General features: G+C 42.3%; 1 protein-coding gene across 10 annotated transcripts in view; it reads right to left on the reverse strand.

The window, feature by feature from the left end:
- Nucleotides 1-27,536, reverse strand: part of LOC126273149 (kinesin-like protein KIF22) — a 277,787-nt gene that overhangs the window by 47,809 nt on the left and 202,442 nt on the right. For all 10 annotated transcript variants that reach the window (XM_049976670.1, XM_049976690.1, XM_049976635.1 and 7 more), the window contains 3 exons: nt 27,263-27,394; nt 4,654-4,854; nt 4,285-4,462 (listed from right to left, as the gene is read on the reverse strand). In XM_049976670.1, coding sequence (XP_049832627.1) covers nt 4,285-4,462; nt 4,654-4,854; nt 27,263-27,394 — 511 coding nt within the window. The remainder of the gene's footprint in view (nt 1-4,284; nt 4,463-4,653; nt 4,855-27,262; nt 27,395-27,536) is intronic.

Here is a 27,536-nt window from a genome sequence, read left to right on the forward strand (position 1 = left end):
GAAAAGATACTGTTGTTGAATTGAAAGATTCTATGAGTACATGATTTATTTCAAGAATAGAGTGTTGGTTAATATTATTCCCTTTAACCTTATACAGTCTTCGAAGAAGAATTAAACAGTGAGAGTGACGTAGCTGATGACCATAAAAGAGGATCGGTTGCATACACAATGTATGAGTCAACTGAAAGAGACATGTTAGTCATGCAACCCAACACAGCACTGTCTGTTGTCGCCCAAGAAAACATTAGAACGTGGCAACCAAATGACAGGACTCGAAGAAAAAGGGAAATTGTAAGCAAAAAATGGGAAGAAGATACTTGAGTTGCCATAGCAACCAGGCATAACAACACTGAGAAACTGTTTCGAGTACATGCGTTGTGTCTACTGAACCAAAGGAAGAAAGTTGCAAATGCAACACAATGTAAGACGGGAGAAGATAATAACGTTGTGGGGAGGAAGCAATTATCACACACGCAGTAACCAGCCACCGACGTCAACGCAGTAACCAGGCAACGACGACACAGTAACCATGTGACGCTGATGCAGTAACCAGCCAATGCCGACGCAGTAACCAGCTGATGTCAACGCAGTAACCAGCCAATGACCCCTACGCAATAACTAGCCGCCGATGCCAACGCAGTAACCCGCCAGCACTGCTGTCTGCAATGGCTGCCGTTCACCGCTGCTGACTTCTCGCCTGCTCGCTGACACCGATGCTGCAACCAACATTCAATGCTGCCGGCGCCCGTGCTATTCACCGGTGACCCACCCATAAAGTCAGCTGTAGAATTGAGTTGCTCACTTAAAAGATTAGAAAATAAAGTATTAAAGCCATATGCAGCCACGGAATCTCTCCTGTATTGCACTAAATCTAAAATCATCCTGCGCTTCTGCAGGAACCAATGTGATGGTCAGTAAAAACACTGGATTTGGGACTGTACATGCTCCAGATGAAGTGACTCCATCACATGCTGCATGCAGATTCCAAATAGCACTGTTGCTTATGACAATTGGTGAAAAAGCATTTCAGAAGTGGATGAGTACCCACAGAGCAGAAGGTGAAGTCGGAGCTGCGAGGAACCTACAAGCCTGATACACCTTGAGGAGCTGCCGTCACATGGTGAGTGATGTTTCTACAGCCTGCGAATGGCGCTGATCCTGTAAGCACCTGTGGCCTGTCTAATCACCTTACCCCTCATGGTGGGTGGTGTCAGTGATCATCAGGTAAGATATGACCTGTACATTGCGCAGCAATAGTCTTGCCATGAACACACAAAAGCTCTATAAAACTGGAGCCGACATGCCCTGTCTGCTGCCCAAGACCTGTGGCTAAGGCACTTTATGATATTCGGTGCCTTCTGGGTTCTTGCTTTCAGGTCTCTCAGGTGTGGTAACCACGACAGCAAAAGTAAGGCCCAGAATCCTCACTGAGTCTTTAAAATGTAGAACTGAGTCCCTCATAAGCCAGGCAAATTAAAAATATGACAAGCATGATTAAAACGCACACACATTTCTCTGCAGAAAACTGAAAAAACGTCTTTGTAGCCTGCTCCTCTAACCTCTGCATTATAAGTTGCATTTGACGGGTCACTGTTCCAAACTCTAGGAGAAACAGAAAATAGCAAAATCATTCACAAATAAGGAGCACTGTACAGTACTCCTTACCATATTCGTGATACTGTTTATGGAAAAGAAATTAACACGTGAAACACTGCCCTGAGGAACACGATTTTCCTGCTCAAAACGATCTCACAGCACATCCCCAACCCGGCATCTAAAAAAGCACTAAGACCACAAAGACCATATGAAGAGCGGGAGGTGGCCATGAACGCCCCATTGGTGGAGCCACTCGAGAATATTTTACTATAAAAAACACATTCTGGCGAGTAGCGTGTGTTCTGTTACTGTAAATACTGCCACTCTGAATAAGTCTAGAATCAGGAGGACTGGTTACAAAAGCCCTCTTACTTGAATGGGTGTTGGTAGCTACCAGGGGCCCGCTCTTTCTGCTGGGAGAGGAGGAAGAGAAAATTTCGAAGGATCCATCGCAGTCCTATGAGCAGCTAGGGAAATAAAAGTCTACCCAGACAGAGCCCTGTGTACCTAGATAAGCCTTATGCAACATAGGTGTAGCACGCTCCCCAAAGGTTGCCTGCTAATAACTGTTCCATCTCAACAGCCAACCATCTCATGGGCACGCAGCAGACCTTGAGATTGAGGTTCTTTTATGGAGGTTTTTACCATCGTTGCAATATGGGCGATAAAACCAGGATCCCCATTCCCTGTGACACTCAACATTCCACCACTGCACCACCAGAGCTTATGGTGACAGACGACTGCTGGCCCTTACCATTCCTCAGCTCAGGAACCTTGGGGTCGCGAATGAATGCTGAGCCGCTGATGACAACACACACAGATACCCTGCTCTTCAATTCACAGGGCAACACCATGCTTTTAACACAGAACAAGTGTGCTCTGAAGCTACTGCAAGGTCTTGGTAATGAGCTACTACTCAGTTACAGTAGATCCATACCTCCAGTGATTGATGTAGGATGATAACACTTCGGTGCAGCAAAATGTCCAAACAGATGAGTTTTATTGATGAAATAGTAAAGTAGTGGTGGCTTACCAAACCACTGATAATACCGTACAAGTATTTCCCATGAGTCCTGCGTATAATAAAATTGTATTTCGTAAATATTCTGCAAAATCACATATGAACAACGCGCAAAAGTTGATATTTGATGATACACAAGTGCTAATATTTTTGGTGTGCTATATCTGCCAGTAATGCATGAACTCATATGTGAGAAGATGGAATAAGATGAAATGGAATGCTGTGAGTCTAAGAAATCCATCTTCAAGTGATCTATTGAAGGAGCCATCCACTATTTCATAACCATAAATCTGACTAGTCCACAGTCCCAATTCTGAATGCTGATACATATATTGGTCAACACATTAAAGTAACTAGCAACAAACTGATTCAAATGAGCTTCAAAATCTCTCAGACAACCATAACAACAACATCCTCATTCTCTAGATAATGAACAAGTGGGTTACAAACTATGTATAATTATGAACAGTGACTTATTAACCTTTACTCATAGTTACAAATATCATAGGTTATATCTTAATATGAAAAAAAAAAAAAAAAAACCCTCACCTATTTCAAATCAGAAATAGAACTAAAGCTTTTACAGGTCCAGCCAAAATGTCCCAAATCTGACAGTTTTTAAGAGAACCTCTTGAACTTCACTACCTTTTACTAAAATTCGAACATCACAAAGGAAAACGTAAATCTGGATTGTTGGGCAGAGCAAATTCCATCCTCCCAAATATGAGGTTGGAGTTTTAACAACTGCACTGCTTCATTTGGTTGGTCCCTGTTGTGGCTGAAGTCTAGACCAGGCCCAGTGGCAGTAGCAGGAGTGCTTATCTGCTGCTTGTAAGTTGAAACCATGTCAGTTCCGCGTAGCCAATAGGATGATTCTGTATCATAACTGGTGAGAGGTGAACAGAGGCAATGTATTTCTAGTGCCAAAAAATAAAACCATTTTCGAGTTTTGAGAGAAATTTTTTGTCATTATGGCAGCGAGTGCTATAAAGTGGACTGATTTAAGTGATTTCGTTCTGCACAGTGACGTCGTCCATTTGTGAATGTCTTGTGGGTCAATTGCAGAAACACAAAAATGTATCAAATGTGGTGGTGAAATGACTCACTAAAATTCGAACATCACAAAGCAATGAAGAGAAAAGCAAATATGTGCACTATATACAACAAAGTGGACTCCAAATAAAAGGTGACAACATTAGAACTATAAAAACAATAGTGCATCAAAGAATAAACAGTCATGTCCTACACAATAACACTCATTGCTTCTTCATTATGATATTTAATCTGCTCACAATTGCAAATGCACAAAACTCCTTCTGCTCTCACACACACAATTTTGCATGAAAGTTTTGAGGTTCTATGCTACATCATAATATGCATCTCGGAGAGATATAGTGGGTGAATTCAGAGAGTAGCTACACTGCAGAGTACTACTCGATATTATTGGCAATATAGTTTGCTACACAATCTGATGCCTAGTGTTTCCATTATTTTTAAGAGTGATTTCTTGTCTATTGAACATTAATTAAAAGTTCTATTGGTCTTTATTTAGTAGCATACACATTCTGATGTATTTAAGAAAAGGAACAGGCATGCAAACACTTATTATGAGCGAAGTTATCACTGTAACATTTAGATGTTTGGAATAATTCTGAAATTTGACTCACCAGCCTACGACACAATAGTGGTGCTGCTCGTCCAGGACTACATTTTTTCTTCTGCAAGACTTCAACAGTTGAGCAAATAGTGTTAGTGAGTGCTACTTTTACCTCTTCTTGGATAATATTTCTCATTTCTAACTTCATTGCTTCTCTCATTTGTTCTTGGAATTTCTCAATCTCTTTCCTGGATAAAAATTGGACTAGACATTATACAGTTCACAATTTGTTTATCACTTATAAGAAGTTCTGTTATAATAACTAACTCATAAATGGGTTACAGCAGAAATGCATAAAAGAAAATGTTATTTTCGTTCATTACTTAAATCCTTTAACCACTCTCTTCATCAGTTATTCTATTATATACAACACACTCACCGAAACACTGTCTTTCTGTCATTTGAAAGAGGCAGTAGTTCCCTAGAGTTGTGGAGCAGTGGACTATAAACCATTGCAGAAACATTGTTTGCAACGCAATTTCTAGTTTTCTTTTCCTTCTGTACAGTCATCAGCACAATTTGCTCTATCTTCTCATTGAGATTACTTTCAATCTGGTCACAGCACCTCTTCACAATGGGACTGCAAAAGTATGCCATAGTCACATTTATTTTTGTAAATAAATGATCTTAAAAGTTAAACTGTATTTGAAATATAGTAGTGCATAAATTCCTTATTCAACAACTTTCAGAAAATCCATAAATATTTTTATAATTTGGATAGTGGGATTCGGTGTGTACATGTTTGGAGGGCGAGACAATAAGAGCATTACTGAAATGGGGGCATTTCAAATTTCTTAAACATACTAAAAAGAAAGCTACATTCCATGTGTAAGCCATATTATTCTGGTGAATGAGCACTGATTTCTTTAAAAAATATCTAAAAGAAAGTGAAAGCATAGCAAGGCACTTATACAAGATCTAAATAAATAATAAAAAATTAGAAGTAGATTCTGAGTGCCAGCAACCATACAGAATTCTAACTGTTAATTAAAAGGAGCCATTAATTGGGAAGTAGACAACAGATTTACCTCCGTAATGTAGGTGAACTCATAACAAAATTTTAAAAATATATCTTTATCCACTTTAAGCTCTGTTTCAAAATCACTGTTAGAATCTCTTCGTACAATACCTAACACTAAGTAATATCTAGAATGCTTTCACCCACAATCCACTATTGTTTCCACAGAACCGTCCCAGAAATTTATACCAACCAGGAAGATATAATCTTCACCCCTCAATGTCACAGTTGTAAAAATGTGATTAAGATATGTACAAATTAACATTCTTTACAAGTAAGGCAGACCATTCACGAAAAATGGAAATCACTTGCTCACTGACAGGCACACACAAAAAAGAAAGATAACTTGCTAGCTTCTGAAGTAATCCTTCTTCGAGTTCACACACACACACACACACACACACACACACACACACACGTGTGTCCCTACATGGCATCAGCTGGAGGAACAATGCCTGTGCTGCAGTTCGACAGGGTGGGTGGGTGTTGTAGAGGGAGAGACAGGTGGGAGGTAGGAAGACACGGTGGGGTTGGATGGGAGGCATCTGGTTTACTAGCTAGGATTTTCAGGTTGGAAGGGTAGCCAGTACACAGGCTACGCATGCGATGTGCAGGTGTCACAACTGAAGAGGAGCAACGCACACTGAAAGTGACAGGGACGTAAACTGGGAGGGAGCGATAGGAAGGAGGAAGGGGGGACAGAGGGTTACCAGAGGTGGAGGGCAGAACAGTTATGGGAGAGAAGAATTAATTGCAAGGATAACTTCTATCTGCGTACTTCAGAGAAGCTGTTGGTCAAGGGAAGGATCCAAATGGCCAGGACTGTGAGGCAGCCATTGAAACGCCCAGTTCCTTGTTGTGCCACTGGGTGGTCAACCTTGTTCTGGCAACAATTTGGTGGTGGTCGTTCATCCTGGTGGACAGCTCGCTGGTAGTCTTACCGACATAAAAAGCTGTGCAGTTTTGCAGCAGAGTTCCATCCTAAATCTTGTGTCATCTGTCCTTTGTTCCTGTCTCATAATTTACATATACGTTGATTCTTCTGGATTATCCATCCAACTTTTGTTACACACACACACACACACACACACACACACACACACACACACACACACACCCCATCGGTTCCGACCAACATGGTCGTGAGCTTTTTTTGTGATACCCTGTTGCACCAATCACAGATATTATGACTGTGTCACACGCTGTTCTACAAATTACCCACTCACCAGGTCACAGTTATAACATCTTCCTAGCAATCAACTACTAGATTTCACTTCTGAATCCTACCATCCCACTGACACACTGCACCTGTCAGAATTTTACATCTTTTCCCTTATACACAATCAAATATCCTGATTTCACAAAATTATCCTAGTGCCCTCAGCACAATACTTTCCTTCTTTTCACTCCCTGAACACCCACTCTGCTATCCAGTTACCCTTACAACCACTTAATGCTGTGTCTAATCCATTTCCCCTGTACTTTCCCATATTCCTACACCACCCCTACCCCCAATGAACCTGTGCTCCATCTATTTGTCCCTTTCAGAAACATGACACCTTCCCTGGCTAAAGCACACCCTCCACGCCTAACCATAAAAATCCTTTTTTTCTGGATCCTTCTCAGATTCTGCCAGCCCCTATCCCTGAAAAATCTGGTACTGCAGAAACACATTAAACTGTGGTGTCTGAAACATTTATTTGTTCAACTATTGTCTTGTCTTAGATGTTTAATGAAAAGAAGTATTTGGCCTACCTATGAAAAGTGAAACAAGAAACGATAATACTGTATACTGCTCAATCAGTAAATTGAATTCTTAGGATGGATAGGATGTGTGACTGCTGTGTACAGACGCAGGAGGAGCTGGCCACTGTTCGCGAACAGCTGAACGTGTTGATGGCCGTGGTCAGCCGTCTTCAGGCTGCTGCCTCGGAGTGTAGCAGCAGTGGGGAGTCTGGTGCGTCGCATGGTACACCCCAAGTGTTACATACTTCACCCACTGTCCCTGCTGTCGAGACATCTCCGTGGGTACCGGGTGCGGTTAGGCCACCCTCTCCCCAAGGCATCGCCCACTCTGCCTGTGAGTGGACATGTGGCTGCACCTTCAGCAAGGTTCGAGCAGGCACATGAGGGGAGGGGTTTATTAGTAATTGGGAGCTCCAATGTTAGGCGGGTGATGGAGCCCCTTAGGGAAACAGCGGAAAGGTCAGGGAAGAAGGCCAGTGTTCACTCTGTCTGCTTGCCAGGGGGGGGGGGGGGGGGGGGGTCTAATTCGAGATGTGGAGGAGGCCCTGCCGCTGGCGATAGAGATCACTGGGTGCATCCGACTGCAAATTGTTGCTCATGTCAGCACCAATGACTCCTGCCATCTGGGTTCAGAGGTCATCCTCAGTTCATACAGGCAGTTGGCGGAGTTGGTGAAGGCGGAAAGCCTTGTTCACGGGGTGGAATCTGAGCTAACTATCTGTAGTATTGTTCCCAGAACCGATCGCGATCCTCTGGTTTGGAACTGAGTGGAAGGCTTAAACCAGAGGCTCAGATGATTCTGCGGAGATTTGAGATGCAAATTTCTCGACCTCCGCTATCGGGTGGAAAAATGTAGGGTTCCCCTGAATAGGTCAGGCATACACTACACGCAGGAAGTGGCTACTAGGGTAGCGGAGTACGTGTGTGTATGTGTTTTTTTTTTAGGTTAGATAATTGCCTCCCTAGGCTCGACAAGACGCCTCCCGAGAGACGGCAAGGTAGGAATAGGCAAAATGCAACAGGGAATAACAATATTAACGTGCTAATAGTAAACTGCAGGAACATCTATAGAAAGGTCCCAGAACTGCTCTCATTAATAAACGGTCACAATGCCCACATAGTACTAGGGACAGAAAGTTGGCTGAAACCAGATGTAAACAGTAATGACATTCTAAAACTCAGATTGGAATGTATACCGCAGAGACAGGCTGGACAGTGAAGGGGGAGGAGTGTTTATAGTGATAAGAAGTGCAATAGTATTGAAGGAAATTGACCGAGATCCGAAACGTGAAATAATTTGGATGAAGGTCACAGTTAAAGCAGGTTCAGGCATGGTAATTGGATGTCTCTATAGGCCACCGTTTTCAAGAAGAGCCGTCGAACAGATGTGCATAACTATAGATCTATATCTCTAACGTCGATCAGTTGTAGAATTTTGGAACACGTATTATATTCGAGGATAATGACTTTTCTGAAGACTAGAAATCTACTCTGTAGGAATCAGCATGAGTTTCGAAAAAGACGATCGTGTGAAACCCAGCTCACGCTATTCGTCCACGAGACTCAGAGGGCAATAGACACAGGTTCCCAGGCAGATGCCATGTTTCTTGACTTCTGCAAAGCGTTCGATACAGTTCCCCACAGTCATTGGATGAACAAAGTAAGAGCATATGGACTCTCAGACCAATTGCGTAATTGGCTTGAAGAGTTCCTAGATAACAGAACGCAGCATGTCATTCTCAATGGAAAGAAGTCTTCTGAAGTAAGAGTGATTTCAGGTGTGCCACAGGGGAGTGTCGTAGGACCGTTGCTATTGACAATGTACATAAATGACCTTGTAGATGATATTGGAAGTTCACTGAGGCTTTTTGCGGATGATGCTGTGGTATTATCGAGAAGTTGTAACAATGGAAAATTGTACTGAAATGCAGGAGGATCTGCAGCGAATTGACGCATGGTGCACGGAATGGCAACTGAATCTCAATGTAGACAAGTGTAATGTGCTGCGAATACATAGAAAGAAAGATCCCTTATCATTCAGCTACAATATAGCATGTCAGCAACTGGAATCAGTTAATTCCATAAATTATCTGGGAGTATGCATTAGGAGTGATTTAAAATGGAATGATCGTATAAAGTTGATCGTTGGTAAAGCATATGCCAGACTGAGATTCATTGGAAGAATCTTAAAGAAATGCAATCCGAAAACAAAGGAAGTAGGTTACAGTATACTCGTTCGCCCACTGCTTGAATACTGCTCAGCAATGTGGGATCCGTACCAGATAGGGTTGATAGAAGAGATAAAGAAGATCCAACGGAGAGCAGCGCGCTTCGTTACAGGATCATTTAGTAATCGTGAAAGCGTTACAGAGATGATAGATAAACTCCAGTGGAAGACTGTGCAGGAAAGACGCTCAGTAGCTCGGTACGGGCTTTTGTTGAAGTTTCGAGAACATGTCTTCACCGAGGAGTCAAGCAGTATATTGCTTCCTCCTACGTATATCTCGCGAAGATAACATGAGGATAAAATCAGAGAGATTAGAGTCCACACAGAGGCATACCAACAATCCTTCTTTGCACAAACAATACGAGACTGGAATAGAAGGGAGAACCGATAGAGGTACTCAGGGTACCCTCCGCAACACACCGTCAGGTGGCTTGTGGAGTATGGAAGTAGATGTAGATGTAAATGTACATCAGTATATGAACATATCGAACTTATTATTGTATAAGTTTGAAAATATTAAAAGTTTGGTTAGCTAAAAGAAAGATAAGGTACAAGAATTACAGAAGCAGTTTAACATGTGTTCAGTGAAAGTAATTTCGAGTTGATACTATCACAAGAAACAAGTAACAAATAATACAGTCTCTGGCTGATACTATAGCAATGCAAATAAGCAACATTTTCTGAAATGGTTATCATATGTCATCCAAATGCAAATACTATCTGAGTATTGTATTTAAAATATTCCCAAAAAGAACTGGTCTAAAGTGCAATAATGTTGATGTAAAACTTAATAAATAAACATTTAGACTGAAGAATTATTGTGTTCATGAAGTGCCAGATCATATACATATAAATTACGGTTTATAACAGCATTTGTGGCAACTATGGAAAAAGACATGGGAAAGTATGCAGAGTCAGATGAACGAATAGAATAAATAAAAAAATAGGTAACCCTAATATACACTCCTGGAAATGGAAAAAAGAACACATTGACACCGGTGTGTCAGACCCACCATACTTGCTCCGGACACTGTGAGAGGGCTGTACAAGCAATGATCACACGAACGGCACAGCGGACACACCAGGAACTGCGGTGTTGGCCGTCGAATGGCGCTAGCTGCGCAGCATTTGTGCACCGCCGCCGTCAGTGTCAGCCAGTTTGCCGTAGCATATGGAGCTCCATCGCAGTCTTTAACACTGGTAGCATGCCGCGACAGTGTGGACGTGAACCGTATGTGCACTTGACGGACTTTGAGCGAGGGCGTATAGTGGGCATGCGGGAGGCCGGGTGGACGTACTGCCAAATTGCTCAACACGTGGGGCGTGAGGTCTCCACAGTACATCGATGTTGTCGCCAGTGGTCGGCGGAAGATGCACGTGCCCGTCGACCTGGGACCGGACCGCAGCGACGCACGGATGCACGCCAAGACCGTAGGATCCTACGCAGTGCCGTAGGGGACCGCACCGCGACTTCCCAGCAAATTAGGGACACTGTTGCTCCTGGGGTATCGGCGAGGACCATTCGCAACCGTCTCCATGAAGCTGGGCTACGGTCCCGCACACCGTTAGGCCGTCTTCCGCTCACGCCCCAACATCGTGCAGCCCGCCTCCAGTGGTGTCGAGACAGGCGTGAATGGAGGGACGAATGGAGACGTGTCGTCTTCAGCGATGAGAGTCGCTTCTGCCTTGGTGCCAATGATGGTTGTATGCGTGTTTGGCGCCGTGCAGGTGAGCGCCACAATCAGGACTGCATACGACCGAGGCACACAGGGCCAACACTTGGCATCATGGTGTGGGGAGCGATCTCCTACACTGGCCATACACCTCTGGTGATCGTCGAGGGGACACTGAATAGTGCACGGTACATCCAAACCGTCATCGAACCCATCGTTCTACCATTCCTAGACCGGCAAGGGAACTTGCTGTTCCAACAGGACAATGCACGTCCGCATGTATCCCGTGCCACCCAATGTGCTCTACATGGTGTAAGTCAACTATCCTGGCCAGCAAGATCTCCGGATCTGTCCCCCATTGAGCATGTTTGGGACTGGATGAAGCGTCGTCTCACGCGGTCTGCACGTCCAGCACGAACGCTGGTCCAACTGAGGCATTAGGTGGAAATGGCATGGCAAGCCGTTCCACAGGACTACATCCAGCATCTCTACGATCGTCTCCATGGGAGAATAGCAGCCTGCATTGCTGCGAAAGGTGGATATACACTGTACTAGTGCCAACATTGTGCATGCTCTGTTGCCTGTGTCTATGTGCCTGTGGTTCTGTCAGTGTGATCATGTGATGTATCTGACCCCAGGAATGTGTCAATAAAGTTTCCCCTTCCTGGGACAATGAATTCACGGTGTTCTTATTTCAATTTCCAGGAGTGTATATAGTGTTGAGAAGAATAAGCCAATTCCAAGAAGAACAATATATAATCGAGGAGGAGTAGAAGGATGATGATGAGATCTAATTAGTCTGTGCAGGTAGAGAATGCTAGTGGGAACTTGGTGACTGTTGGAGTCATTCTGTAGGCATCAGCAGCATGTTTGGCAGTGTGCAGGCCAACTTCACCGAAACTTTTGAGACAGAAGTTTGATAATATGAAGACGAGAGTGCAGTCAGGCCAGTGCACAGACAGCAGCTGAGGCCATGCAAACAATGAGACCAGTTGAATTTGTGAGCAGTGACTCATGTACAGTAATGTTTGTCTAAAACTGATGTGTGGAATATACATATACAGGATTGAGATAATGTTACATAACCTGAAGGTTGTACAGGAAGGATTAAGCCAATAATAAATTATAATAGGGATGGAGGGAAATTGGCCACACGGAGGGGACGAGTAGTGGGAAAAGTTAGTACAAAATCTGGATGGAGAAGGAGTGGTATGGATGTAAGAGGTAAGGGAAAATGTATGTTCAGGCAGTAAGAAACAAGTTAAAGGAGTTTTAAGTCAGGGGGACTGCAACAGTGCAGGGTACGCTGCTCCCACTTGTGTAATTCAGAGATACTTGTGCTGGAAGAGAGTATGAAAGTGGCACAAGCTGCTTCACTAGCAGCTGTTGAAGTCATTAATGTTGTGGTGTGCAGCAAGTTCAACAATTGAATGGTGATGGATGTGGCTGTCTGCCACAGTTTGGATGTGGCCGTTCATGAGGGTGGACAAGCCCAATAGAATGCTGATGTATAATATGGCTGCTTTCATACAGGGCCTTGCCTGTTATTGGGCAGGAAGAGCCTGTGGTTGGATTGTGGTAGGAGGTGGCTAGTGGGTGTATGGGATAGGTCTTGCACCTGTGTCAGCCACAAGGGAGTGACTCATAAGGTGCAGGACTGGAGTAGGGATGGACAAGGATATTCTGTAGGTGGGGTGGGCAGCGGAACACTACTTCGAGCGATGTTGGCAGGATTTCGATTAGGATATCCTTCATCTCCAAGCACAATGAGAGGTGGCTGAAGCCCTCGTGAATGATATGGTTGTGGTTTTCAAGACAAGGGTGATTAAAGGAGTGCTGGTTGGTGGCTGGTTAATAGGGTTAATGCTGTCAGAGGAAGAGATGACATGGCAGATCTGTTTAAGGATAAGCTGGATACAATATAAAGGCTGGTAAGGTTATCTGCACATCTTGACAGCTCCTTCTTTCAGTACAGATGCAGCATTCAACACTGGTGAAGCTCTATGAATGAGACTTTTTGGCATGGAGCTATCAAAGTGGAGGTGCTGTTGGTGGTTGGTGCACTTGACATGAACAGACATATTTATGGAGCCATATGAGAGGTGGAGATCAACATCTACAAAGGTGACTCACTGAATTGAGAAGGAGCAGATAAAGTGGGTTTCAGCATAGGCACTAAGGTTATTGAGGAAGTTGCAAAGGTCGTACTAGCCATCAGTCCAGATCTTGAAAATATCATCAGTGAAAGTGAATGAGACAAGTAGCTTTAAGTGGTGACTTTAAAGGACGGATTCCTCTGAATGGCCCATAAATGAGTTGCCAAGCAAGAACCCAGGGTAGTGCCACCGATTAGTTCACGGATTTGGCCTTCAAAACTAGTATCATTGTATGTCAGGATGTGGTTGGCTAGGAGGATTAAGGTGGCTGTTTGGTATCAGGGCGATGGAAAAGGCACTATTCTGCAAGGCCATGAGCACAGTTGATATAGGTGTGTAAGGTCATCATGTCGAAAGTGAGAAACATGGTGTCTGGTGGCAACGGGACAGGGACTGTGGAAAGGCAGTGAAGGAAGTGAGCATTGTCCTGAATGTAAGGTGTGAGATTATGGACAATGGTTTGGAAGTGTTGGTCAACAAAGGCATAGACAATTTGGTAGGAGAATTGTATATGGGCACAATCAGCCTGCATGGGTGGACAAGAAAAAAAAATCCCAGATTTCCTCGTTAAAAACATGCTTTTTTCTGGGTGAAAATGCACGTCCCTCAGAGCTGTAAGACACATTAGTCCTCTCAATCGTACAGCATGGCAGTTTTCAAACAGAGAACACCAAAATATAAGAAGTGTGATGTCCATACTCCAATACAGAAACAGAGACAGTAATAGTGCTCCACATGGCCTGGCAGTGAACTTCAAATCCAGTGCAATACTATGTCTTCTTTCTTTGTGAAATATGATGAGTAGATGATATTTTTCATAAAAAAAAGTGAAGCTTTCAGGCATAAAATTGGTCATCAAAAACTTTTTGCTGTTTTAATTTAATTTTATTTTTTTCTTCCCCCCTCCCACCGAGAGTGAAGTTAGCCAAAATCGCAAGAGCACAGCTTAAATTGCAGCAGCTGATTTAAACTGCAGCAGCTGAGTATTTCTGACAAACAAGGTTGTAAATTTCACTGCTGTGCACCAAACATTTTGTGGGTTACCTGGTTGAATACATTTTCCATTGAGCACTTCAGCTTTTGAATAGAAAAGCTGATTACTTGTGAAATTGCTCAAAAATTTACACTGTGCTTCTTTTTGAAGGATAATTGTACTTTTTGCTGTCATTAGTGCTTAATTTGTACCCTTTGAAGAACTAAAACAAATAAGAGAAACTAATTTTGAAGACTGGTCTTTTATAGTGTGTGTTATCCTTTGAAATATATCAGATGTGAATATGCCAGTTAAATGTTAAATGATGGCATAAATGGCTGGTCCTCTGGGCCTAAGTGGCTGGTCTTCAAAGTGTAAGTTTTGAATGTAGCAACTAGACGAAAGTTTCCAGAATGAGACAAAAGTTCTTCAGCTTTCACAAGCTCAATAGATAATCGTACACAGAGTGGATTGCATGCCTACAAGCAGTATCCAGGGACTGTACATTTGTGTGCAATAATCCAAAAGGCAATTACTAAGATGCAGCTTCATTAGTCACAGACACAATACTAGTGCACATTCTGGATGACACAGTCTAGACAGACTTGTTAAAACTGAAAGACACTTTCATTACAAATACGTTTGCCCATCGTTAGGGTATTCGAACAATCCTTGTGTTTGACAGCACTATGCAAAACAAAGCCCAAGTTTTTGCAACCATGACAATCTGTAGATCCCCTCCACCAGTCAGGATGGATTGGCAGATGACAGAACAACCTGGCACTGATGTGCCAATTGCCAATATGTAGCCAGTGTCTTATATTGCACCCTATCATCAGTGTCATTATTACAGACACAATGTATGTGTAGGAAATCAAGCCTTTGAGCAGAAGTATTTCAATTGCCACACAAAATGCCAGTCGACTACAAAATGGTAGATCCACTGGAAGGAGGAACATTGACTGCAAATGAACCTTCCAAGGATGCAGCACATATCAAATCAGTGTCTTCAACCACCACAAACAGTATCTCCCTGATGATCCACATTGATGATGTGCAGCACAGGTTGCAAATACACACAAGTTCTTCCACAACCATCATTAACTGGCAGTCGTACCAGTGGTTGCCACCAAAATCCTCCAACCCAAGGATTTTCAGACAGGGGCTAACTGCAATAGCAAGATAAGTCACTGCATCAGGGCCCGTATCCTTGTAATGGACACTATGGCACAGTAAACATATTAGGAATAGACCACCTCAACGCGTTGGGACTGGAGATACGTGACTCTAAATCCCATTTACTCCCTCAATGTTCTGAATTCCTTGACACATTGCCTGCAAAATTCAAATCAGTGTTTTCCCAATCAGGATCACACACAGGGAGTTTTAAATATATACAACCCTACCCCATCTAGTATCCATTAATTCTTTAATGCACATAATGTGCCTTTTTCCTTATTAGACAAGCTGCAACTCGAGTTACAATGACTGCTGAATGAAGAAACCCTTACCCCTCTCTGAAACATTCAGTGAGCCATGCCTACGCTCATAATAGAAACGCCAAATAGCATCCTACACATAGGTGGCAATTTCAAAAACACAATAAACTTCCAGTCCATGGTGGACTCATACCCAATTCCAAAGGAGGAAGACAGCTGGAACAATTAGGAAAAAATTTCGCTGACATTGATCTCAAAGATGCTTATCATCAACTTCCCCTCGATGTCAAATCCTGGCAGAAGCTAGTACTCAATACTCCATTCAGACTTCATCAGTACAACCAGCTGTCATTCACAGAGGCTAGTGCCCTGGCCTTTAGTAAAGTGCTGCATACAGTAAATTACCTAGACGATATTGCTGTACCGGGTAAAAATACTGAGGATCTGGCTAACAACTTAGACAAATTGTTTTCAGTGATCAAGAAATCATATCTCGAGTGCAATAAGGAACAGAATATCTTCTTTGTAGCACAGATCAAATTTGGGACACATTTTCAGTGCTATAGACATTTCTCCTACACCTCAGTATGTGGAGGCGAGCGAAAAATTGTCCAATACAAAAGATAATGGCCAACTCATGTCATAGAACTAGTATCAAAAATTCATACCATAGGCAGCAACAATTGCAGAGTCTCTTCATAACCTCCTCAGTAAAAAGGTAAAGTGGCGTTGGACACCAACATATGACGAGGCTTTGAGAGAATTTAAGCTAACCCACCCAACCCCTCATGTCTTAAAGCCTATGATCCATCCCGACCTCTGGTCTTAGCAGCAAATGCTTCTGACTGTTGAGTGGCAGCAGTCCTATCCTACATTATCAAAGGGATGGAGTGGCCCATTGCATTTGCCTCAAAAGATTTTGATTACATATATGGTAGAAAATTCACATTTCTGATTGATTATAAGTCACCGTTACCCCTTCTCAAGGCTTCTGCATCCATATACTACAACAGCAGGCACTATTTTTATATGCATGTAATTATGACAGCCAATTCCAGTCCACCACATAACATGCTAATTTTGATCTTCTGTTCGACTACCAGTAGGTCACACAGAACTAGACAAAGAAATGAAAATATGTTTTCACTTAGACAAGCCAGAAGAATCAGCAGCCGTCCTCCCACTGGACACATCACTGGTGGGTTTACACTCCGCAGACGACCCATTCCTCAAGGAACTGCTTCATTAGAACCAGCTGGAGCAGCCTCTGATTATACAAACATGTGGCTCCTGAAATCCCGGTATACTACTGGCACAGAAGACATGAGCTTTACACCTTCCATGATGTGCTACTCCCACTGGGCAAGAACCAACATAACAGGGTGGTTATTCTGACGTCACTTGGTTCCGGCCCTTACTCCACGAGGTCACTGAAGTACAGTGCTCCCTACCAAATCGCTGGCTCGGCAGCAATTACACTGGCAGGGTAACGATGCCACCATCATCGAAATGGTTGCAGCTGGCACCACCTGTCAAAGGAAGCAGGCTGAACCATCTCACCAATTCTTCCCATGGTTGGACACTTCCACATCATGCTTAAGACCACACTTAGATTTTGCCAGACAATATCTGGCTCATAGCCACTGCTGCAGGTTCTTATGTCTCCCGTGCATCAACATCCCATCCAGTCAAATCATCCAGACGATGGTGAAAAAATTTTAAACAAAAGGGATCCCAGAGACCTCGGAAACTGATAAAGGGCCACAAATCACTTCAGGAAAATTTTCTTCTTTTTGTGAAAAGAATGGCATACAATTAATACATACAAGGTGTGACAAAAAAAAGTAATAGGAATCGGTTTCTCTTAAAGAATCTATATTTACTCATTAACATCAACTTTGTTTGCTTCTCCTCTTCAAAGTAACCCCCCTCAGATATAATACACATGTTCCAGCACTTTTTCCAATCTTGAAAGTACTGTTGAAACTCACTTTTCGTTGTGGTGTTCAGCTTCTTCAGTGATTCTGTTTTCATCTCATCAGTGGTTGCAAAACAACATCATTTCATGGTTCTTTTAAGCCTTGGGAATAGAAAGAAGTTGCAGGGGGCACGTCCGGAGAACACAGTGGCCGAGGCAACTTAATAGTTTTGTTTTTTTGCCAAAAATCGTGAACAAGTATTGAGGTGTGTGAGAGAGAGAATTATTGTGATGGAAGTTCCAATAATGGTTTTGCCACAATTCTGGTTGTTTTAATTGGATTACTTGATGTAAACAGCGCACAAACTTCCAGTTAGTATTCGTTTTTGACCACATGGCCATAAGGCAGGAACTCATGATGTATTATTCCATTGAAATCGATGAAAACAGTGAGCCTTCACATGTGATCAAACTTGTTCAATTTTTTTGTTTTGTATTGGTTAATCACGTCGTTTCCATTGGGACAACTGGGCCTTGTTTTCAACATAATACCCGTATACCCATGTTTTCCTGTTTTGTCGCCTGTTATAACCTTCTTTCAAAATTCTGCATAATTGTTGACTTCATTCTTAGTCAAAATTAAACAATTTTGGAACCAACTTTGCTGCTACATATTCCAGGGGGAAAAAAAAGGGGGCTTGGCTTGACCCAAAGGATATGCCAATTTTCCAAAACTTTTTTTTACTCCTTTCACAATGTCATCAGCAACTGATGTCTTCTCGATGTTCTTTGGTATGTTTAGGGAACCATAAACTCCTGTCTTACTCACAGTATTATGTCTGCTAGAAACGTATCGAACTCTCTCCACCCCCTGCCCCCTCCCTCCCGCCTGCCCACCCACCTCCCCTGCGCTCCCGCTGAATGTGGTGCTGCACTTAATGCCATTTTTCAAGCAAAATTTAATGCAAATTCTTTGATCGATCTTTTCCGAAAGTACAAATTCACTGAGCACATGAAAACACATCAAACGTTTTTCAACTGTCAACACAAAACTAAACATTCAATACAGCTGAATATGCAAACACACATCAGCAACACTTGTACAAACAAGATAAAAACGTTTTGGAAATACACAGTATAAAACCTGCAACATAAAAAATTCCCATTACTTTTTGATCAAATCTCATACAGCACCTTTCCATCTGGCCTCTAGCAGCCTACCAGAAAGGTCTGTCCACATGTTCAAGAATCAAATATAAAAATTACAATGCCATCACTTTCTGGACAAATCCTTGACTTTGTTCCTAGCTTCATATCATGCACTTCACAAGACATAGCCTCACTAGCAGAAAGTTTAGTTCGTCAACCTTGTACATCATGACTTTCGATCATTCATCTATCTGTCAGCAAGCAACAGTCATGAAAATCTTGTAACCATCCTTATACCATTTTATCTAGGGGACGACAACAGTGGCTCCCTGCAAAAGTAACAAACCTCTTTGGCAGGGCCATGGCCAAAGGCACCCTGACTAGCGACATGGTCTGCCAGAAACATATAAAACCAATATGACTCCGCAAAGGCAAAATCTCAAACATTGATTATCTTCTGTTCTGTTGCCAGAGAGCGAGAGCCAGGAGTGGCTACCCTTTGGCCCTTCTCGGAGGGGTGGATGATATGCCACGATGTTATATGCCTTCGAGGTTGGCACATCATATGCTCAGTGTTGGGGGTAGCATGTGTCAGGCTACCACTTTCTGCCAAAAATGAGGTTTCCTGGTTTTCTACTAGGTGGACCTAGTAGCATCACTTGAGGTCGCGAGTTGTGGGAACCTGCTTGCTTCCACAATACATGACTGAAAATACATCCCAAGATACAGGATCCATCGGACAGTATTTAGGCAGGCACACAGCTCTCAATCAGCAGTTCACTCCAAGCCAGGACTCCAGTTCGGACATATAGTCCATGCCAGCACTACTGTCTCCACCATCAACTAGCCACTGCTGCTACGGGCAAAGCCCTGGGTTGCCTCAATGAGACTGATGGATCTATCTTCATGGTTGTGGGTGTCTTAAAATTTTGCTTAAATTATTCTTGTAGTGCACTGGCAGTAGATTTTTCCAAGGGAATTTCAACTCCCTGAATTGACGGAGGAACTGAATGTTTAGTTGAACTTTGGTTCAAGACAGTCTGAAAGAGACATAGAATTTAATTTTTTGTGACCAACTTGTTCGTTTTCAAACTACATGGATTAGACAAACAGTTTTTATTGGTTTTGGTAGTAAACTTTTTGAAGAATACTTGACATTATTTGTCGCCTCTGGTGGATTCATCAACTGGGTGTATATGTGAATTAGAAGAAAAAAATTCTCGGATTTTTCTGAGATTTCCCAATTAAAACTTCACTTTCTTCAGGGCGGAAATGCACTTTTTTCCCGGTGAGAATAAACTACAATCTAGGTGAAACTACATTTTTTCTATGTTAAGTGACAATACTCTTTCCCTCAGAGCCGTAGAACATGCTAGTCTTTTGAATGATAAAGCTTTTAGAAACCGATGCAGAACTTACCAGCACTCCCAGTAAAAGACAACACATTTTGAAAAGATCTTTAATGCACGTATAACATATACATCCCGAATTCGAGTCGCGGTCTGGCACACAATTTTAATCTGCTAGGAAATTTCATATCAGCGCACACACTGCTGCAGAGTGAAAATCTCATTCTGGAAACATCCCCCAGGCTGTGGCTAAGCCATGTCTCCGCAATATCCTTTCTTCCAGGAGTGCTAGTTCTGCAAGGTCTGCAGGAGAGCTGCTGTGAAGTTTGGAAGGTAGGAGATGAGGTACTGGCGAAATTAGGGCTGTGAGGACAGGTCGTGAGTTGTGCTTGAGTAGCTCAGATGGTAGAGTTCGAGTCTCAGTCTGGCACACAGTTTTAATCTACCAGGAAGTTTGATATCAGTGCACACTACACTGCAGAGTGAAAATCTCATTCTGGGAACTTATACATTGCTTATTTTTGTGTTACGAGAATATAAATATGAATTCTCCAACTATGGCATGGTAGTTTCCGAACACATATAAGAATTGTGATGCCCATGCTATGATACAGAAACAGAGATTGTAGTAGTGCTCTCAGTGTCCTGACAGAGAAATTCGAATTCAGGAAAATATGTCATGATAATTTGTATTCCTGCTTTGCAAAATAATGCTATTAGATGATATTTTTCATTCATTTGTATTCCTGCTTAACGAAATAAGGCTACTAGAAGATATTTATCATCAAGAAAAGAGAAGCTTTCACATGTAATACTGATAGTCAAAAATTTTTTGCTGTTTCTTTCCAAGCAAGTGGTTAGGCAGGATTCTAAGCACACAGCTTACATTGCAGCTGAACATTTGGATACAGAGAACTGTTCGATATGAGTCGTTGACTTTGACCAGTGACATAGCAAACATGGGACAAATTCCGTACATAATATGGCGACTATAATGAGACGTTATTGGCAATTTTGTCACACTGACAAACGTACAGATCAGTCGGTAACCACAACCTCCCCCCCCCCCCCCCCCCCCCCCGGGCATGCCAACTCACAACCAAACTGTCACCTTTCAACCTAAATTAGACCTTGGGTAAACTACAGATCAGTCTCGCACCGTAGCCGGTTTTTTCACTATCACATTCGTTGACTTCGCCAACTCTCAACCAAACTGTTACTTTCCGATTTAACCTATACCTCGAGCAAAGCTACGGATTACTGTGACACCACAACCAGTTTTATTTTTTTGTTTTGAAATTAGTTTGCTTTGCCAAATAACAGCAAAACTGTGAATATATGCACCATAACATACATAAAAGGTAATGTGAGAGCAGCCATTAACGTTACGCAACTCGCCAACGATTTGAATCGAACATTCTTCTTGACCCAAAGAAGGAGGACTGTAAAATTCTCTACTGTGTACTGAACATTTCACGGAGCGACTTCTCCATAGAAAAGCCAATAACAAGTTGTGAAAACTGCTCAAGAACTCACCGTGCACCTATTTTTAAAAAATATAGTTATAATTTTGCCACTGTTGTTGCATAATTTGTGCTCTACGGAAGGACTTTTTTTTTCCATCCTTTACCCTTTATGATTAAGAACGTCAAGCAGTTTGTTGTTACGAAGTATTACATAATCTTTGTCCTAAAGTCTTTGACACATTTTGCTGTGGTCAGACACTTGTATGTGCACTGTTTTTCGTTGCTGTAAATAGCACATTTTCTTTGCAAACTTAACTTTTATTTTGCTGGTACCCTTTCATCTGTGTTTTATTGCTGCAGTACTATTTTGCAGTAGAAGGCTAATGTCAAATTCTTTGTTAGAGTATCAGTTCTTACTACTCAGAATTACAGAAATTTAATGGAATGCTTAAACAATAATAACCCCTAGAAAATTCCAGAGTATTTCCTCGATTTTTCCTGGGTGAAAAAATTCATGGGTCATTTCCAGTTGTCCCAGGGTGTATACACCCTGTTCAGTTTTATGCAGAAGTGTTGGAAACTTGACAGAAACACCCAGCTACGCAGTCAGTATGATTCATGACCACTATGGTGGTGTGGTGGAGCCTTTGTCTGCTGGAAGAATGATAAGCTCTGGATTGGTTTTCAGGTTACAGATAGCTGCGTGTTCCATAGAGGTGATGCTTGACTGACTGGGGAGGCCAGGTTAGCAGTGAATAATTCCTGAAACATAGCCAAGGGATGACTGGGTGGATAGACAGAAGGATCAGAGTTGGAGGTGAGGTTACAACAGTTTTAAACAAGCTCCTATTAAAGGGGGAGAGAGAAAGGGATTGGGTTGGCTGTTGTCAGTGGCATACATAGCAAAGAAATGTCTGCACTGGAGAGAACAGCCAAAGGAAAGAAGGTCTTTACGCATACAACATGGTTGAATTTAAGTTTTAGATTAAAGGTGAAGCCGTTAGGAAGTTCTGAGACTTCTAAAGGGGGACAGTACTTTGCGGGATAGATTCTCGACACTAGTCGAAGAAAGTTTTTGGAATAAGTCAGAAAGGCATAGTTGAGCAGCTATGTGGGGCAGAAGGGTTGGATTAGATTGTTAGGCTCCTTCTTGGTTATAGGTAAGCCCATGTGGGCATAGGACAGGAGCAGATGGGACAACTTCTTCAGATGGTACTGAGAGGCTCTTCCACCTGTTGAAAGGCAAAGATCTATCACATTGGAAAAGGATTCTGCAAAAGGAACAGAGGCTCTTGAGTATGGTATGAGCTTGGATTGTAGAGCTATGAAGGATGAGACTAATCGAATTGGACTGATGAAACGGGAAAAGGTGAAGGTTCTTGCAGCAGCAGGGGCGCAACCTGAGATGCCAATTTAATGGTAAGCCCATTAGATGGGATACCATGTACCAGACAAGATTTTCGAAAGAGGATGTGTGGTTTTGCAACAGGAGAGGAGAGTTTTCGGAATTAGCAAAGGTAGAATGAGCAGGGATTCATGCCATGGATGGTCATGAGATGAAAGGATTGACTGAAGATTTGTCAAATAAAAGTCAAATATAAGAAGAGGAAAACTTATGTTCAAAGTGTTTAAACAGAAATACATGGTAAGTACTGTACATAGAGCATGCAGCAAGTTATGAGGAAGGTCAGGAAATGTATTAAATAAGCAGGAGGTAATAGCAGCATTTGCAAATAGAAATGCCTCTACTGCAAATTGAAATGCACAACTAGAAAAAACACAATCACAGTCATATATAAGCACATGAGATCGGCTAACATTCAAGTAGAACTACATGAGTCGGTGGGGGTGGCATTGAAATTAAATGTTCCTAAAGGGGCAACTGCTGTAAGTATAGGGAGTTGTAGTACAGCAGTTACTAGTGTTGTGGACTGTTACAACAGTAGGCATTTAAACTGTGCAACAGAGGATGGCTGGTTTGTGTTTCAAAGACAGGTACTGCAGAGGAGAGGAATACAGTTATTGATAAATAAAGACTTGACAAATGAATTGTAGGTAAGTAAAGAATAACAGTAACAAACATAAAGGGGTGGAAGAAAGCCAAATCGGCAATTTAAACTAATACTGGAAATTCCAGAACAGAAAATTACATAAAATAAGGGAAAGGCAGCCTCTTAGTTATAGAAGATGGGTGAATGGTGCACAGAAACATGTAACAGAAAACAGTTAACACTAGCTTTCAAGCTCTTGCTAGTTTTCTAGTAAGAGTGTGTGAGTGCACGCGCGCACACACACACACACACACACACACACACACACACACACACACACACACACACACACACACAGAGAGAGAGAGAGAGAGAGAGAGAGAGAGAGAGAGAGAGAGAGAGAGAGAGAGAGAGAGAGAGAGAGAGAATATAGAAGCAAGAATATAGATACTGAAAGTAGTTGCTTAGGTAGACGGAGATGAGAAGGGGGTTGGGAAAGGAGTAAAGTTGCGTAGGTAGATGCAGATGAGGGGGTTGGGAAGGAAATTTGCAAGGAGAGTGTAGCACGGCAATGTGAGGCAGGTCTTTCAACAGATGAGTCAGCAGCTGCACAACAGTGTGATAGGAGTTAGGGTAGAGCAAATAAGGGATAGCAAGAGGGAAAGGGAGGGGTTGGGGGAGGAGAGAGGAGGAAGGTGGTGGCGAAGAAGGAGACTAGGCGGGAGGAGGAGATTAATGTTTGACATCCATTGACAAGGTCATAGGACTTGGAGCACAAGCTCACAATACCAGAATTTGCCTGAAGCAATTTAGGGAAATCGCGGAAAACCTAAATCAGAATGGCCAGACACAAGTTTGAACCAGTGTCCCCCACCAAATGTGGGTTGTGAAGGCACTGCTAATTACACACATAATTTTTTTTTGCCATGATTTTCTTTTATTTTCAGTTTTTTTCTTTTGTTTCTACTGGCATATGTTATTACGATGAAGTAATGTACTACTGTGATTTTTAAACGTAAAGATGTAATTGTGATTTTTTGCCCCCAATGGATAAATATGTTTCTTGCTCTGGAAATGTGGAAAAGTTTGTAAATTTCTTTTTGGTATATTATTAATTGTGAAAAATGCAGTCAAGAACATTTATAAAGATTTATGTAATTTACAATAATGACATAACATCTGTAGGCAGGGGACTGCAATTGCTATATGAATACTCTAACAAAGGTCATGTAGTAGAAGGTATGGTGGATGATGCGTCTGTGAAGCACGTGCAGGATAATGAAACTGTTTTTATGAAAAGCTCCCAGAACTGTATGGACAGTGATACCGAACTATGAGAATGTCAATTTCCTTTATCACTGTGGTACGTAATGCCATCACCAGTGAACCTTAAGACCAAATAAATCGGACTGTGAACGTGCCGCTAACAACACTTTGTTGTGACCAACGCCAACAATGCTTTTATTCATATGGACTTTACTGGCATTGATATTCGAGTGGTGGAACTACTGCCTTTTGCATTCTATCATGCCCTGTAAATGGAGACTTTAATGAACTGTGCAGTATATCTGACTTTCAATGATGTTGCAGAAGTTTGAAATGCAAGAAGAGTGGACATTGTTTACAGTGTGCATCACGTAAAAGAACAGTTCTATGAACTGTGTATTTGTGGCTACGGATATACGACTGTGATGAACTGTGTAGTCGTGGAAAGGAGTGTCATGGACAGTGCAATAAGTGTATAAATGAACACTGTCTATGTAATGTGCTTTGCAAGAGGAGACAAGTCAACAACGGGTGAATACCAGTGTCTTGTGGTTTGTTAATCGCCACTGGCTTACTGGTACAGCTGTGCAGAAACTTTGTTCACATTTCGCCGGAATAGATTAACAAGCCGAACTACCTGTATCATAACCCGGCAACATCATGCTGCCCAGAACAATGTTTTGTATGCAACGAAAAGTTAAAATATTTCGCCGAACGCTATCCCCTGGTCTAAATGCTTTCTTTCTCTATTAAAAGTAGTAGAAGTATGGACTCTAATCACCATTAGTGAACTAATAGTTGCACGGTAGTCATTGCTAAAACACCAGTAAATATAAACTTCTTTCCCTCATTAGAACTATTTCTCCTTGCATGTCAAATCATAGCAGCCACATATTCAAAGTGATTTTATGTATCGTTATGAGTACAGTGCTGTGATAGTGACTAATTTTGTCACAAAATATGACTGCGTGCATAAATCACGGTGACCACCATAATTGCCCGAGATCCAACCAATGACCTAAAAGCTGCTGTTTCACCATTGGAGCATTTCCTGCTGGGAATGCCAATCATATATGTCAGTTGTCAAAACACATGGGGAATGTATTGCTACGAGTCATAGTATTGAGAGATGCTGGTTATACTCAAAAGTGGGTAGATGTATGGTGAATCCCCCCCAATGTTCATGTAATTGTTAACAATGTGGTATGTGATTCATGTAATTTTGTTACTTTTTCTAAATTCTGTCAGATATTGTAAAGGCATATTATCCACAAGTTCATCAAGGCACTGTTGGTCCAGTTTGTCTCACTCCTCAACGGTGATTTGGCGTAGATCCCTCAGAGTGATTAGTGGGTCATGTCATCCATAAAAAGCTCTTTTCAATCTATCCCAGACATGTTAGATAGGGCTCATGTCTGAAGAACATGCTGGCCACTCTAGTCGAGCAATGTTGTTATCCTGAAGGAAGTCATTCACAAGATATGCACGATGGGGTGCGAATTGTCATCCACGAAGATGAATGCCTTGCCAATATGCTTGCATTATCGGTCGGAGGATGACATTCACGTATCGTACAGCCATTATGGCGTCTTCCATGACCACTAGTCGCGTACATTGGCCCCACATAATGCCACCCCAAAACAGCAGGGAACCTCCACCTTGCTGCACTCACTGGACAGTGTGTCTAGGGCGTTCAGTGTGACAGGGTTGCCTCCAAACAAGTCTCCGATGATTGTCTGGTTGAAGGCATATGTGACACTCATCAGTGAAGAGAACGTGATGCCAGTCCTGAGCAGTCCATTCAGCATGTTGTTGGGCCCATCTGTACCATGCTGCATGGTGTCATGGTTGCAAAGATGGACCTTGCCATGGATGTTGGGAGTGAACTTGTGCATCATGCAGCCTACTGTACGCAGTTTGAGTCATAACACGACATCCTGTTGCCGCACAAAAAACATTATTTAACATCGTGGCATTGCTGTCAGGTTTCCTCCAAGCCATAAGACGTAGGTAGCGGTCACCCACTGCAGTTGTAACCCTTGGGCGGCCTGAGCAAGGCATGTTATCGACAGTTCCTGTCTCTCTCTGTATCACCTCCATGTCCCAACAACATTGTTTTGGTTCACTCTGAGATGCCTGGACACTTCCCTTGTTGTGGCGTCCTTCCTGGCACAAAGTAACAATGTGGACGTGATCAAACCTCAGTATTGACCGTCTAGGCGTGTTGAACTGCAGACAACATGAGCCGTGTTCCTCCTTCCTGGTGAAATGACTGGAAGTGATCAGCTGTCAGAACCCCTCCATCTAATAGATGCTGCTCATGCATGGTCATTTACATCTTTGGGTGGGTTTAGTGACATCTCCAGACAGTCAAAGTGACTGTGTCAGTGGTACAATGTCCACAGTCAACGTCTGTCTTCAGCAGTTCTGGGAACCGGGGTGATGGCAAACTTTTTTTTATGTGTTTATGTTTTTTTATATTCCAGACTTTGTGCTAAAGTAGATAATCTCATATAAAGTAAGAGTACAATGAGAAATATTTTAAACTATATCAATAAAATTATGAACTCAAATAAATTTTGTGGAATGTATAAGAATTTTTCACAGAGCAATTTACCTAATAAATCCACTTCCATCATTCACTTTTGACGAGATGTTTTCCTCTGTATTCAGGGAACACACACTATCAAAAGGACCTGATGATATACCTGTTCCACACTGCCCGTTTCCTGCATTTCCTGCAACAGAACTATTGGGTGAAAAATTAAATTAGCATGTGATACGTTACCATAGAAATATATTTTCTTTTTTAAAGGTTCAATGTCTATTATCAAAGAACTAATGCTTTCAGAAGATGCCCATCTATAACTAATTCTGAATGTTAGGGGAAA

This window comes from Schistocerca gregaria, chromosome 1, assembly GCF_023897955.1.
Source record: "Schistocerca gregaria isolate iqSchGreg1 chromosome 1, iqSchGreg1.2, whole genome shotgun sequence".
NCBI lineage: Eukaryota > Metazoa > Arthropoda > Insecta > Orthoptera > Acrididae > Schistocerca > Schistocerca gregaria.